Source organism: Anarrhichthys ocellatus, unplaced genomic scaffold, assembly GCF_004355925.1.
Source record: "Anarrhichthys ocellatus isolate YVR2014 unplaced genomic scaffold, GSC_Weel_1.0 scaffold66, whole genome shotgun sequence".
Classification (NCBI taxonomy): Eukaryota; Metazoa; Chordata; class Actinopteri; order Perciformes; family Anarhichadidae; genus Anarrhichthys; species Anarrhichthys ocellatus.
Genome location: NW_022280096.1, coordinates 1601593 through 1615097, shown reverse-complemented (window position 1 = coordinate 1615097; position 13505 = coordinate 1601593). Strand labels below are relative to the sequence as shown.

Genomic DNA, 13505 nt, shown 5'->3' with positions numbered 1-13505 from the left:
GGTATGGGAGATAGGAGGGGAAAACAGGAAAACAAGGAACAGAAAGTGTCCCTTTTTAAACCATAGCCAGTATATTTCTCTAATTGTAACCGAGTGTTATACATATACCCCTTCACCTTAGTTTATTTGCCATAACTACATCTTTTCCCATGGTATACCACACTGTAGTCACCATGTGCACATACAAATTATTCTCAGTTGAAATGTATATACAGTATATAGCCAAGTAATTAACATTTTTGTTCTGCCCTTCATGAGGACGTCTTATCTAAATTTGCATAAATGTTACAGTTCAAATGTCATTCTTGGCCTTGGAAACTGCAGTTAACAAATGAGTCATTAGTTTCAACATTGGAAGTTGAAGATCACTGAACGTAATCCTGGATTTTACAGTATAACCCAATATCAACGATCTTTCCTGGCCGAAAGGAACAGTAAGCATTACAGAGGGCTCGGTACTTCATAACAGAGAAAGTTTGCATGGTAATAGTTTCCATAGAATCTCCAACATCTCTGGATTTACCTGGGAAGTAAATCCCTGAGTTCAACTCTGAACTTGACTAAACTGTCTTGACACTTCTGACCTTTGAGATAAGAGTCCATAAAGCTTTTATATTAACTGTGTTTGAGCTTTCCTCTTCATAAAAAACAAAACTAGCCACAACCAAAGAACGCTACTGCTCGACCCTCAAGTAGCACCCAGCGTCAAGTCTCTTATTTTAAGAGGAATGAATCTGGCTGTGCCTCTTTCTGGTGTGACCTTAGATAAAGATGAAGAAAATAGAAGAAAATAAACATGCTCAAATTGTGAAGTGTCAGTTGTCTGCTGCCCTTCTCCCATTTCTCCACCATTTGCATGATTGTCAACATTTTGCATCAAAGTGTCAGCTGGCAGTATGCAGGCTCACTGGAGACTAACAGAAACTTATCCCCACTTTTTGCTGTCTTTCTCTGGTGCGCTCATCGGGATGACACTCTTGCCTCTTTTATCTCTTCGGATCCTTTCTCCTCTCCAAAAACTGTAGGTAGAAACAAAGGTACAGCACTCTCTTTCTTTACTCTTATCTGCACTGAAAGAGTCGTGTGTGTGTGTTTTGAGTTTGCGCTTGTGCTGCCACTGGTTAATCATTCATTATGTGTGTTCATTAAATGTGTGCATATGCTCGTCAGTGTGTTTGAGAGAGAAAGTGAAAATCAGGGGACTCGGATGCTTTCCAGCTCGCGAGCGCCCACATGTACTGCTGCATGAAGGATGAATGATTGAGTTGAAAATAATATCGGTGTCAGTGCTGACACTAGACGACTGTAAGTGTTTTACACTTGACAATTACTGTGTTAATAAGAATGACAGTAAGTTCGATGATGGGTTATTCAGTGTCTTTGCAAAGAGTAAATATTAATGATAAACTGCATATGTGAAGATGAGGTGTATACGTATGCTTTTATGTGTAGACATACAAGCATTTGTGTGTGTGCCTAAGTGCTTAATTGGATGTGACAGTTGTATGTATGTTGAAAAGGAGCTGATTGGTGAATTTGACCCGACATTTGGCTCCATGTGAATGAGGCCATAGCAGTGGTCTCTGTATATTGCAATCATGCAGAGAATAGCCTCATTATTCATTTATCAAAGCCATGTGATACACTGTGTAGCTGTGTGCGGTCATGTGTGTGTGTATGCGTGCGTGTGTGTGTGTGTGTGCCTCTCTTGGCTAGCTGGAGGAAAACTGTGGATTTTGATCACCCGGTTTGATTGATATCACTTTAATTGACTGAAACGTGACTACAATGAGACTGGCTACAATGGTGTGTGTTTGAGTTGCCCGTGTTCAATATATTGAACATGTGACCGCTCCTTAAGCCCCTCCCCCTTAGTTACTGTCAAGCTTGTTGTCCTTGCATAACAGGTATTGATGTTACAATGACGACAGGCCTGATTCAACACAAAATTCTCAGTTATTTTTTAACAAGCAGTCATTGATTTACCTGTCTGAAATGACAACTGTTCCCTGGCAGATTGTATCAGCTCCTGATAGCTAATTGAGCTAACGTTAGCTGCTGCGTTGCTTCAAAAGCTGTCTCTGGCTAAGTATTTAATGTTGACTACTTAATAACACGAGTCTTGTAACAGGGGTCTTACAGACGCACTTGATGGCTTCATACATGATCTCATGGTAAAAGACATCCTCAGCTGATCCATGTAGCATTTTATTACACATAGTGTGATGTCCTCCATGACATTGAAAGTCACACTGGGTTACCACTGTAGGTTGTAAAATAGTTAGTTACAGCAGACAGACACATTTTTTAATCCATCCCTTAAGCTTTTTTTGATTTGTGTTTGGTGAATGCAAAAAAAAATGACACCAACGTCCAAACTGTATAGATTTTACTACACATATATCTTAGGCACATCGCTTCTTCATGTGAAGAAATCCAAAGCTTGGCAGGTCCGCCTAATTACGTTAGCCAAGCTATGATTGGACAATCGCTACTCAGGTAAGAGGCTCAGGGAATGCTCAATGGGATCATCTATCTTGCTTGATATCATGTAAAGGGGACAGTTACGTATTTTGTTACTTCTCACTGAAAGGTAATATTTGTGAGTTGATGTCTTCAATATTGTGACCAGTTGGCTTGTTATCAGACCCTGCACTGTATTCTTTCTATGGATGGGGTAGAAATTCCCGTAGACTTGCATTAGTACATTAGGTAGTGGTCGATCAGTGTGTGGTGAACGGTCCCACAGAGATTCACTTGTTAGCACTGTTACATAACAGAAGAAGAAGGAGGACCCAGGTTTGATTCACGTCTCTGGTCCTTCTTATATGGCTTCCATGGGGGTTTCCTCTGGGTGTTCCAGTTTCCTCCAACTGCCCAAAGACATGCAAGTCAGATGGACTAGGGACTGTGTGTCCCTAGTCCTGAGTGGGAATGATTGTCTCTGTGTAACCCTGCAGTGATCTTTGGAATGGCTCCAGACTGTAATTATGTTAAGAAAGATGATTCTGGAACACATACATGTAACCAAGGTTACATCAATTATAACATTATAACTAATTATTGAGAAATACTAGGATCATGATATTTAAAAGGAGAATATTCCTTACCGTAGGTCCCTGTGCTGTTAGATTCATGTCTCTGCTGTTGTGTGTGTATGTACTGTAAATGGCACAGTGGCCAGAGGTCACAGTAAGTAGGGGAGTAAGGCTGGGGAGAACAGACTAGAGAATAGACCCGAGAGGAGTACCTCGAGAGACTGGGGGAGGGGGCTGAAGGCGAAAGAAAGAAAGAAAGAAAGAAGGAATAAGGATAGTGCTGAAGATGTAGGGCCCAGGGGAGCGTGTCTGTTGCGAAGCCACATATTTCTATTGAGAAATATGGAGCACCTTGTCTCTCCTGTACTCAAATCTGTGACTGATGCCGCATGAACCCTGAGCCATCTATCAATCAGCCAGGCCCAGATTGTTCTTGGCTCAGAGATGCACCTTATTCTGATGCATAGCTTTGACGATATAGCAAACTTTTTATAAGCCATGGCAATGGACCAAGGACTGTGCTCCAGTTAGCAACGTTGCTCTAGTTTGAACACGCTCTGACCCTGGTGTCCTGTTCATGAAGGCCCATATTGCCCTCACTGACCCTCAACGTCATTTCTTCCTCCCCCATGTCTAATCAATGATGTGCTTTCAGAGGACACCTGGATGGTGTTCATCAGGGTATTACAATTAAGCCCTGGGTCAGAGATGAGACTCTTAGCTACAGCCTGCAGGCCTTGCTGCCAGCGTTAAGGCTTTCCTCTGAGCACTAAAATATATATTATATGCGTGACCAAAGCTCAATAACGCTGCAGATTTTCCTTGAAAATACACACACAATGGGGAGGGACAAAATATGGTTACAAGCAGACAGAAGGACTACAATATGTGTTAGAAGGATTTATCCAGGATGTCAAACTGATTCAACAGTGAAAGATAAAAGCTTAAGCTTCAGATCACAGTGTAGAGGTGAACCACCACATCACCTGGTGATCCAGACAGAAGACAATGAAATGAAGGAACAACACTGTTCCTGTAAAGCAGGTACATCTTTATTCACTGTTACACTCATTTAAAAAGCTAAAGCAGCACGTGTAATATAGTTCAGTATCGCTTCACTAGCTAGCTTAGCGTAGTGCTAATGCTAGTTCATGATATGCAAACATAGTCTGCTGATGTTAGCTCCACATAGAAATCTAACAACCTCTCCGGGTAACGAGTATCACTATAACACAACGTTTAACGAGGGCGAGCTCCAAATCCACTGAAGCAGCCTGATGTGCAGGATGCCTCCTTCCTTTAACTGCACTTACTCCCCCCTGTACATTGGATGATACGGATCTCATCTCGTTATGAAACTGTTTGGACTCCAGGCTGGATGGAGAAAGAGCACTGCCATAGTTGCTTTGGACATAACTTGGCATTAGGGGCGAGTCCTCTTTAGAGAGCAGTAAGCGTGTGAGGGAAGGGAGGAGGGAGTGAAGACTTCTGCCTGAGTCTAATCCCCCTGCATGAAGGCTTAGGACTGAGAATTTACTCTCCACGTCTGGAGTCACTCTCCCTAATTATCCCCTCAAAGTGCATAGAGAAAAGAGTTTTTCTTTCTCCTTCTGTCACACACACACACACACACACACACACACTCTCTCTCTCTCTCTCTCTCTCTCTCTCTCTCTCTCTCTCTCTCTCTTTATTTATATATATATTCTCTCCCTGACTGTCACCCTTCCCCTGACTCTGACTCCATCTCTCTGAGTCGCCCTTCCTGCCTTTGTCCCACTCTATTCATCTCTGCCTGCCTCAGTATTCCAGTTAGCCTTTCTCAACCCCCCCCCCCCCCCCCCCCCCCCTCCTTCCCCTCCTTATCCTCATTTCTCTCCAGTTCAAAGTGCTGTGGACATCATGAGCCTAACATCACAGTCAGGCTCAAGATGGGAGTGCTATGCTGGTGCTTACTGCCTGTCCACAGATGCTGCTAGGCTTCAGTGGGATTTATGTGCAGCTCTGTCCATCCTCCTCCGAGCTTTTTGGTTAGTTCACATTGCCAGTATACTATATAGATAATGGAATGCCTTGTTTACATCGTAGATATCAGCAATATTCTACAAACATACTTTCCCCTCCTCAACAAAAGTGATTGCTCATGTAGTATTTGTGCCAAAGAAAAAATAACAGTAAAGTTAAGTTTTGTGGTAAGAAAGATATTTGCATAGTGTTGACAGTGCGAAACACAGCGTGAGGAGTGATGTGCCGATCAGAGGAGCAATTGTGATTAAACTGCTGCTTTATGGAGAGGTGGTGTGTCGAAGCTTGGAAATTGGCCAGTGGCTGATAATGACGTGTGTTTTGATGCAGGTTCTGCCCTGCCAGTGTGCATCGCTCTTTAGTAACTCATTCACTAATTTGAGATCTTTTCTTTGATTTGAACAAAGTGTCTTATTGTTGTACACGTTACAAAAAGTCCATAACAGGTTACAGATATTGATTTAGGTCATTTATAAACAGGTCGTTAGGAGTACTACTGCATATGTAAAAAAAGACATGTGGGAGATAATCAAAATCTGATAAATTAAGTGTTGGCTGGAGATGAAGACCACACGTTTGAAAATGAAAACAGTCTGAGGATGTAGAGTTTAAAAGAATGAACCTTACCAGACCTTTGTAGCCGGCTCATCTGTGACTGAGGCTAGCAGATCAGTGCTACATTAGCCCCTACCAGCAGAAGACACCCTGAATCTGCTGTGGTCAGGTTGCATGGTGGGTAATGTAGGGGAAAGCGTTTGACCAGGAGAAATAATGTATTCAAAGAAAAAAAAATCATATCTGGTTCTGCTGCATGGATTTTGATCCTTTTTTAGTGTTTTGAAACGTCCATTGCAGGTCCGGCATGTTGAAGTGTAATGTGATGTAAGTGCAGTATTTCTTCAAAGGAAACACGTAGAGTTTTTTGGTGAAAAAAGGTTATTGTTATTGTTACATTTGATGTTTTTAAAAACCAAAATGGTTTCCTTATGCCCTGAATTAAATATTGAATTCATTTCCTTCCTTATTAAACATAAGCGCAGACTTCTTCCTTACTGTTGCCGGTGCATTATTAAGTTTGTTGGCACGTTACCACAGCTAACTGTCAATTAGTGGATAGTGTGAAAGTGTCAGCAGGTGTGTATCGCGTTGCTGCATGTACAGTATGTGCACGCATAACATACCGAAAGGGGCGCTCTCAGTATCTGTTGCTCCATAGCGCTACTATCCATCTTCTTTTTCTAAAGGCCCTAGCCCTACTTACTTTACTGACCTATGATTGCATGTTGCAAAATGAGACATTTGTCTGTCCTTGTCCTTTGTAATGCATGAGATAGAAATAGGCACTATGTGTCATCAGAGGTGTGGTTTGTAAATGAAAAGGAGGTTTCCTGTTATGCCTCAGACTTTGGATTCAGAGCACCAGCTGTCACTCGCTGGCTTTGGCACGCGTTGCTCGTGCTGTTGATAAACGGCTATTATTGGCCAGACGCTCCCCCTGAAATTGAGTTTAGCTTTGCCTCTCCTCATTACTCAGTCTGAAACTACACCACAATCCTCAAGGTGGATCTCAAAGTTACTAAAAATTGAGGGCAGTGGTCAAATTGATTTCAGCACTGACCGGCTGCTCCTCAAGCAGACAGAAATATGAGCTGTAAATACCGACCTCCTGTGTCCTCCTGCAGCTCACTGGGCCTCATGCAAGAACATTGTCGTATTGTTATCTGGACTTTCTGTCACTTTCATTCGTACGGCTGGCTTGTACGAGTGAACCACGTCAAAATCAGCAAACGCTCCCAACTTCATATAACTGTAAATGATGATGTATTATAATTTGAATTGCAGAGTCAAACAGGATACTGTCAGCATAGTTAAGAAGTGTCATTTATTAAGGGTTTTCTCATGCAAAGTTGCTAATGACATATGTAATCCATAAGTGAGAATCTTCGTCTGGGACAAAACAAAGTAATGTCACATGACTCCTACGCAGCTCTGGACCACTTGGACATTTTGTTTTCATAAGAGAAAGTTCAATATACGAGAAAATTGGTGAATGCGGTAAGTTCTCCTAAATCACTCCAACAAGACACTTAAGAATGCTGCTGATTTAGAGAACTTTTATTTTCTACGGCTGCCAGGGGGCTAAATTGTTCAGAATTGTGGAGGTAACGAGCCATTCTGTGCGTGATTCAAAGCTGCATTATTAAGGAATGAAGTAGATTTTAAATTGGTTTCATTACATTTGTTACTTGAGTCTGAAGGAGGTATTGATTGTCTCTCCTTTTCTAATTTCCTTTACATGTTTCTCTGCTTCTTTGCTGTGTCATCTCCTTCACTTCTGTTTGCACACTCTTGTTCCTTTCTGTTATTTGGCTTGTAGTCTTTTCCTTTTCCATTACACCATTCTCTGTCATGTTACCTTCTGCTCTTTCTTTTACCCTTTCTGGGAGCCATTGCCTGCATCTCTGGTTCCCCCGACAACGGGCAGAGGTTCGCAAAGCATTGTCAGCTATAATGCGCAATTCTGCGCAACACCAACTCACCTCCTTTCCCTCCTTCACTCTCTGTTGGCCTTGTGCTCCTTTACTCCTCTGCCTCTGTTCTCTCTCTCTGCTACTGACCTCTGGGATCAACCGAGCAAAACTGATTCCCACTTTTTCACGGATCATGAGTGCGTGGTTACGCAACAGAGAGAGGGAGAGAGAGAGAGAGCATGTGAATATGTAACTGACATATTTGGCCATCTTATTTCGATGTTGCTAATCAACAAAGAATATTGTGCTCGGTTAAGACACTTCCTCACCAAAATATTGAATGTGTTTGCATGAAATATTATTGGTTATGGGCTTTGCAGCTGGGAAAACATCAACTGTGCACTGTTTATACACAGCGTCACAGAGAAGATCTGTTTGCACGCATACATGAACGTACATCTTTATGGTAACAGAAAGGGATATGAGCATAAACATACCACACATGAATGATTTTATGGCTCACTAGTCAGGAAACTTGCTATAAATGTGCCGGATACACTCTCAGATCTCTTCAAATTAGCCAAATGTTGTAAAATAAGTCAAAGAAAATGGTTGACATGCAGGAGTAGTAGTAGTATACTGAGTGAACACATGAGGCTGAAAACTCAGGAATGCTGTGTATTGTTTGTGAAGTGCCTGAGACCTTATGAGTAGGATTTATGCAAAGAACTGGGTTAAGATGTGGCTTGAAGGGCTGTATTGTGAGAGTCTATGTATGAGCGCAAGAAGGCTTAGGAATATGTGGGAGTGTGTGTGTGTGTGTGTGGTTTTACAGAGGGTGACATGTGTAAATGTGATGGCTGCAGCCATGCATAGATGTTCACACCAGGGAGAGAGTAAACAAACATGGCAGCAGAATGGTAAGAAATACAGAAAGCACTGTTAGAGCACACTGCTTCTTCCTCTCTTCTTCTTCCTCTCTCTGCTTCACCCTCTCTTTCTCTGTTTGCCTCTGCCAAACAGCTTCATTTCTAAAGTGTGGTCGATCTGTTAGTTAGCCCCATATCTCAGGAACTACGGAGCAGTTTTCAGTTAGATTTGGTAGCACGTTTTCCTCCGTAATGGATAAAGACAACGGTGAATGTTGCCTTTTAGAAAAGAACATTTTCAACTGTAAAGCACAGGTGGAATTCCCTTCCTTGATAGTAAGATGTAGATTCTTTGGTCACTCACACACCTCTCTACAATAAATAGGCCATGGATGGTTGCCAGATATTGCAGCATTTTCCCCACTTACGTATTACGACCCTGAAAATCAGTTTTTATTCAAATTGTTATTTTTTGTTTTCCATAGGATGTTCCTGTAAATGTCTGCCAAATCTTTCGAGGTGTGGCCTATTCCATATTTCAATTATTTTGAACAGTTTATATTGTTCAACTATACAACACATTTATAGAGTGCTGCAGGGAGTCCTAAAGCCCAGAAATTAGTCAGCATTTTTGCACTTTCCTCATCTCAAAGTAAATGTCAATGTGTTTTTGGTTAGATGCCTTACAAAAGGTCTGTGGTTAACACAAGCTGAAAAGATTTCAAAGTTTGGTTCTACAATAAAAGATACATCAGTAAACACCCCTCTGGTGAATTTAGAAACTTTTGTGTCTTAAGAAAAGCGGTTGCTAACAAAGTGTCTAGATGAGACTAGTCCTCCTCTAGCTTAGTGCTGGAGATGTGAAGTCATGTGACCGTGGTGTCCTTCCTTTATAGTTGTATTAGGTATTTAACCAGTGTGATGGTAAGGTCTGGGGTTGTCCTACAGTAATCCCTCATCCCTGTGTAAAAAACAGTCTTGTACCAAACCTGACCTGCCACATGGTTTGTTACACAGAACCATCGGAGAAATCGTCATTGGAAGCTTTTTGGAAAGGTTCAGGTACATTAGAAAACATATGTGGCAGGTGAATGGATGAACCCTCTGAAATACTCTGCACCTCTGATATAACTGACTCTATTGCAGCTACTCTTCAGGAGTTGACATTTTTGGCAAACAGTTGCCACTCTGAGTCGTCACACACCTGAACCACGCCAATGTAGCTGCCAGTCGCTCCTCACAGGACGCCGATCGGTCCGTGCTCTAACATAACTAAAGCCTGACAAGAGTCAGTCCACAGTCCAGCTGCAGTGCAAAATAATCTTACAAACAAAAGCCCTATCTGGTCCTTTTCTCCATACTATATATGTGGATTGTGCCTTTACGTTGCTAAAGTCAAACAAGCATTTATTTCTCTCTTCTAATGCGTTCTTTTCTTTCCCATCAGTGACATATAACCTCCTCAGCTTTCATATCATGGAGCCTGACATAACTTGCCTGACAGAATGTCTGTTTCTTTTCTGTTCTTCTCAGTTCAAAAAAGTATTTAATCTGAGTTGGTGAGATTTTGACCTTTGACCTATGATGAAGGCAGCTCGTACTTATTAAGCACAAAGAACCAGAGCTAATGGAAAAGTGACCGTGGCTTCTATTAACATTAGAGTTCCAAAGTAAGTGATATGAAATGTTAAAAAAAATGAAAGAGCCGTTCTGCAAACACTAACCAAGGGCAGACTTTTATGAGGTGAGGAATGAAAAGCTTTCACGGCACCATTTGACTAGAATACATATTCTAAGAGCCTTTGATAATATTACTTGGCTTTTTATTCTGGGAAGAACTGAGGAGAAAAATACCAGTCTGTACCAAATACACATTTTTTGTGTGATCAGACTGGAATGCCAAAGTAAATATTGATCATTTTATAATAAGATCTTTTTAGGGCAGTGCTTTTATTATTTAACACATTTATTTAAGCTTTTTAATCAAACATTCCCCAGGTAATTTGCAAAAGGAAAGTGTTGTGAATATTAAAATAGAAATATTCAGGCAATTTACATTCAGCGTACAAACATCCTTGCCCACGTGTTCCGTCTTTGATTTGAAGCAGAAAGGCTTATAATTGGAAATATCAGAGAGGAAACTCTTTTTTTATCGTGCCCTCAATTAACTGGTGAGTTGAGATGTCTAAAGCAGTCATGTGACTCAAAAGAGACCCAGCATATGCTTACTTATAACCAAAATGAAAGAATCTCTGACACTCACCCCCCCCACCTCAGAATGAGACATGGTAGCAGCCATGTAGCAGGCGAATGCCCTTGCTCTGGTGGAGCCATTATGTAGATGATATGCTAATGAAGTCATCCGATTTGGTTCTGCTTAGGGTGCGCTGCACTGAGGAAGATAATCAAGCACTGATCAGCTCCCAACGCTGTGCCTGCTGTGTGCTCCTTTGTGTGTTTGTGTGTTTGTGTATGTTGCACATTTCCAGCCATGTGTGCAATTCTATGCTGGATGGCTTCTGAAGGAGAAGACATGTTTGGCTGCACATGGATATTCATGTGGCGGTGAACGTTTGGGCTTTTAATTATTTGTGGTTGTTTTATGTGCTTAGTACACAAAGGGGTATGCTTATAGTGCTTATAAATGCCAAATGAGGGGATTGAAGTTAAATGTCAGTACTTATATTCAGGCAACTCTTTTGAAAGAACACAAACAATTCAGAGGAAATGTCCTCAGTGTCCTCAGTGGAAGCTACAGCCCTGGTGCCTTCACAACTAATGTAGGAGGAGCACCTCTGCGACAAGGCTCTGGCATTGTATAGCTCAGTTGTAGGAGATGCTTCAGCGACCCCTGTCTTTTATGTTCTCAGCGTGCAGTGAGAGGCTTTCTCTTCATTATCTGTGTTCTTTTATTTCCTCCAGATGTCTTCTGTTTGTCCTTCCCATGCTGCAATATTTATTTCCTTCCGGATACAGATTCTGACACCTGAACTTACATATCGTCAAATACAGAGTACTGATCTAATAGCAACAGTAAAAAATAACAATAAAAATAAAGAAACTCATGTCATTGGTAGTTTTTAACAACTACCAACAACGGGAGCGACACATGTAGTTGTTCCTGTGGAGCGTAACTAAGCTGATAAATGGGATTTCTGATCGGTGCAGAGAGTCATGCACTTGCCGATGCTCGATCCAGCATCTTAGGCTGTATCGGAGGCATTTGTGGACCTGGAACAACTCTAACACTATCCCCTCACTGGTTCCTCCTTTTACTCCTCCCCATCTGTCCTCTCTTTCAACCTGTCTTTATTGTCCCGTTCATTATCTTGTCACTCCTTCACCCTTACCCATTTGTCACACAAACACCTCCCCCATCCTTTTTAGTCATCAGTTCACTTCCTCCCTCCTCATCCCCCCCTTTGCAAAACGTGAAAATAGTTCTTCTCTCATGATTAAATCACCCGTCCCTCCTTTTTTTCATCTCTTTCTTGATCTCTTACTCACTTCCATTTTTCCTAGTTTAGTTAAAGTTCAATGCTGTTTTGTAATGCTCCCCTTCCCTGCCCTCCATCCGTCCCTCGTTCCCCTCTTCGTCTGCAGTCCTAGCCCTGACCCTGCCTGAAGAGTTAAGTAAACAAAACATCATTTAAGTCTTTTATCTCTTCTCTTTTCCCATTTAAAAAAAGAAATAGTGAGTGTAGCCTAGCAGATAACAGATTCATCTTGCATGTCGTAGGAATCTCAAAGCATCACACACCCATTAACCCCCATTGCCTCAGCGGCTGACTGGGGGTCCTCTGAGAGACTCACGGAGGCATTTGATAGCGTTTGATCATCTTCTTCCCTTTCAACGGTGTGCATGTGTGTTGCTCAAATGAACACATCCCATTGATCTCCGCTGCCCTGCTCCTGCACAGTCTGACAGGTCTGAAAGAGGAAATAATTAGTCGTGTAATTGGCTGATCATTTTCTCTAAAATATGCTGAGCTCACACACTCCGTTTTTACCCTATCGTGGATCTTGACAGGTGTGTGTCTTTGTGTTAGTCTTTTCATGTGAAAGATGACACACTGGGATGTCTAATCACACGCTATTGGAATCATTAAGTTGAAAGGATTGATGAATTTAAGCCCATAATTATAAGTGCTTTTTTGAGTTCTCATGTTGTGTTTTTGTGTAATTTTCTATTCATTTTATGTATTTGCTTGTGTGTTTTTTGCTAGAAGATAGAAATGAAATGGGAATGTGGTTTCAGAAGACTCTTATCCAATAAATATCCCTTTTCCTGCTCGTCATGGGGTTAAATGCCTTGCTCAAAGGTATGTTCACTGCAGCTGTTGAGGAAGAGAACCATCAGCCATCTGGCGTTTTCATGCTCACCCAGGTTTTCTTCGCTGATTATCAGCAAATTTAGCATTTGAATTTTTTAAAGTGTTTTTATTTTTATGTTGGTGTTGTTTTCTGACAAATTGTTATTTCCACAGCTGACATCTTACTGTCATGAAACAGGATGTGTAGCATTAATCAAAAACATCTACTGGGATTGGCCGGCAGTCCTGCTGGCCCCTCCGCCTCACTTATTTTCCTGTTGCGGCATCACACTGGTAGTCTGATAGGCTTGTTCAAAAATTTCAAAAGTTCAATTTTAGCAACGTTAGCAGCATTGCTCTATGGATGGCAACGTGGGGCTGACTGTCTGTCCACTACTAAAATAACTAACTGTTGGACGGGTGCCATGGAATAAATAATCGGGGGCCTTCGGTGATCCCTTGACCTTTTTGCGAGCCGCACCATGAGATTTTGGGTTGTAGTGCCATATTTTACTACAAGTTTGATACACACATTAATGTCCCCCTCAGGATGAATTGTAATAATTCTGATCATCCCTCAACAGGCTATATGTCCATTACTTTGATTTATGACCAATGCAAAAGTAATGACATTCCCATCAGGCTCAGCTGTACTTTGTGTTAAATGCTAATTAGCAAATCTTAGCATGCTAACATGCTAAATCAGTGGTTCTCTTTCTGTCACGCCCCACTTTGGAGGAAGAAAAATGTTCATGCCCCACCGCCCCAACAAAATTGTAACAAAATGGT

General features: G+C 41.6%; 1 protein-coding gene across 18 annotated transcripts in view; it reads left to right on the top strand.

Annotated features, from left to right (window-relative positions):
- The window catches only part of nrxn3b (neurexin 3b), a 389076-nt gene that overhangs the window by 133066 nt on the left and 242505 nt on the right, over positions 1–13505 (top strand). For 11 of the 18 annotated variants that reach the window (XR_004213677.1, XR_004213676.1, XM_031872805.1 and 8 more), the window contains one exon: positions 1026–1037. The exons of the other annotated variants lie outside the window; for them this stretch is intronic. Coding sequence is in view for 9 of the 11 variants with exons in the window: in XM_031872805.1 (XP_031728665.1) it covers positions 1026–1037 (12 nt within the window). In the remaining 2 variants the exon portion in view is untranslated. The remainder of the gene's footprint in view (positions 1–1025; positions 1038–13505) is intronic. 18 annotated transcript variants of the gene reach the window in all.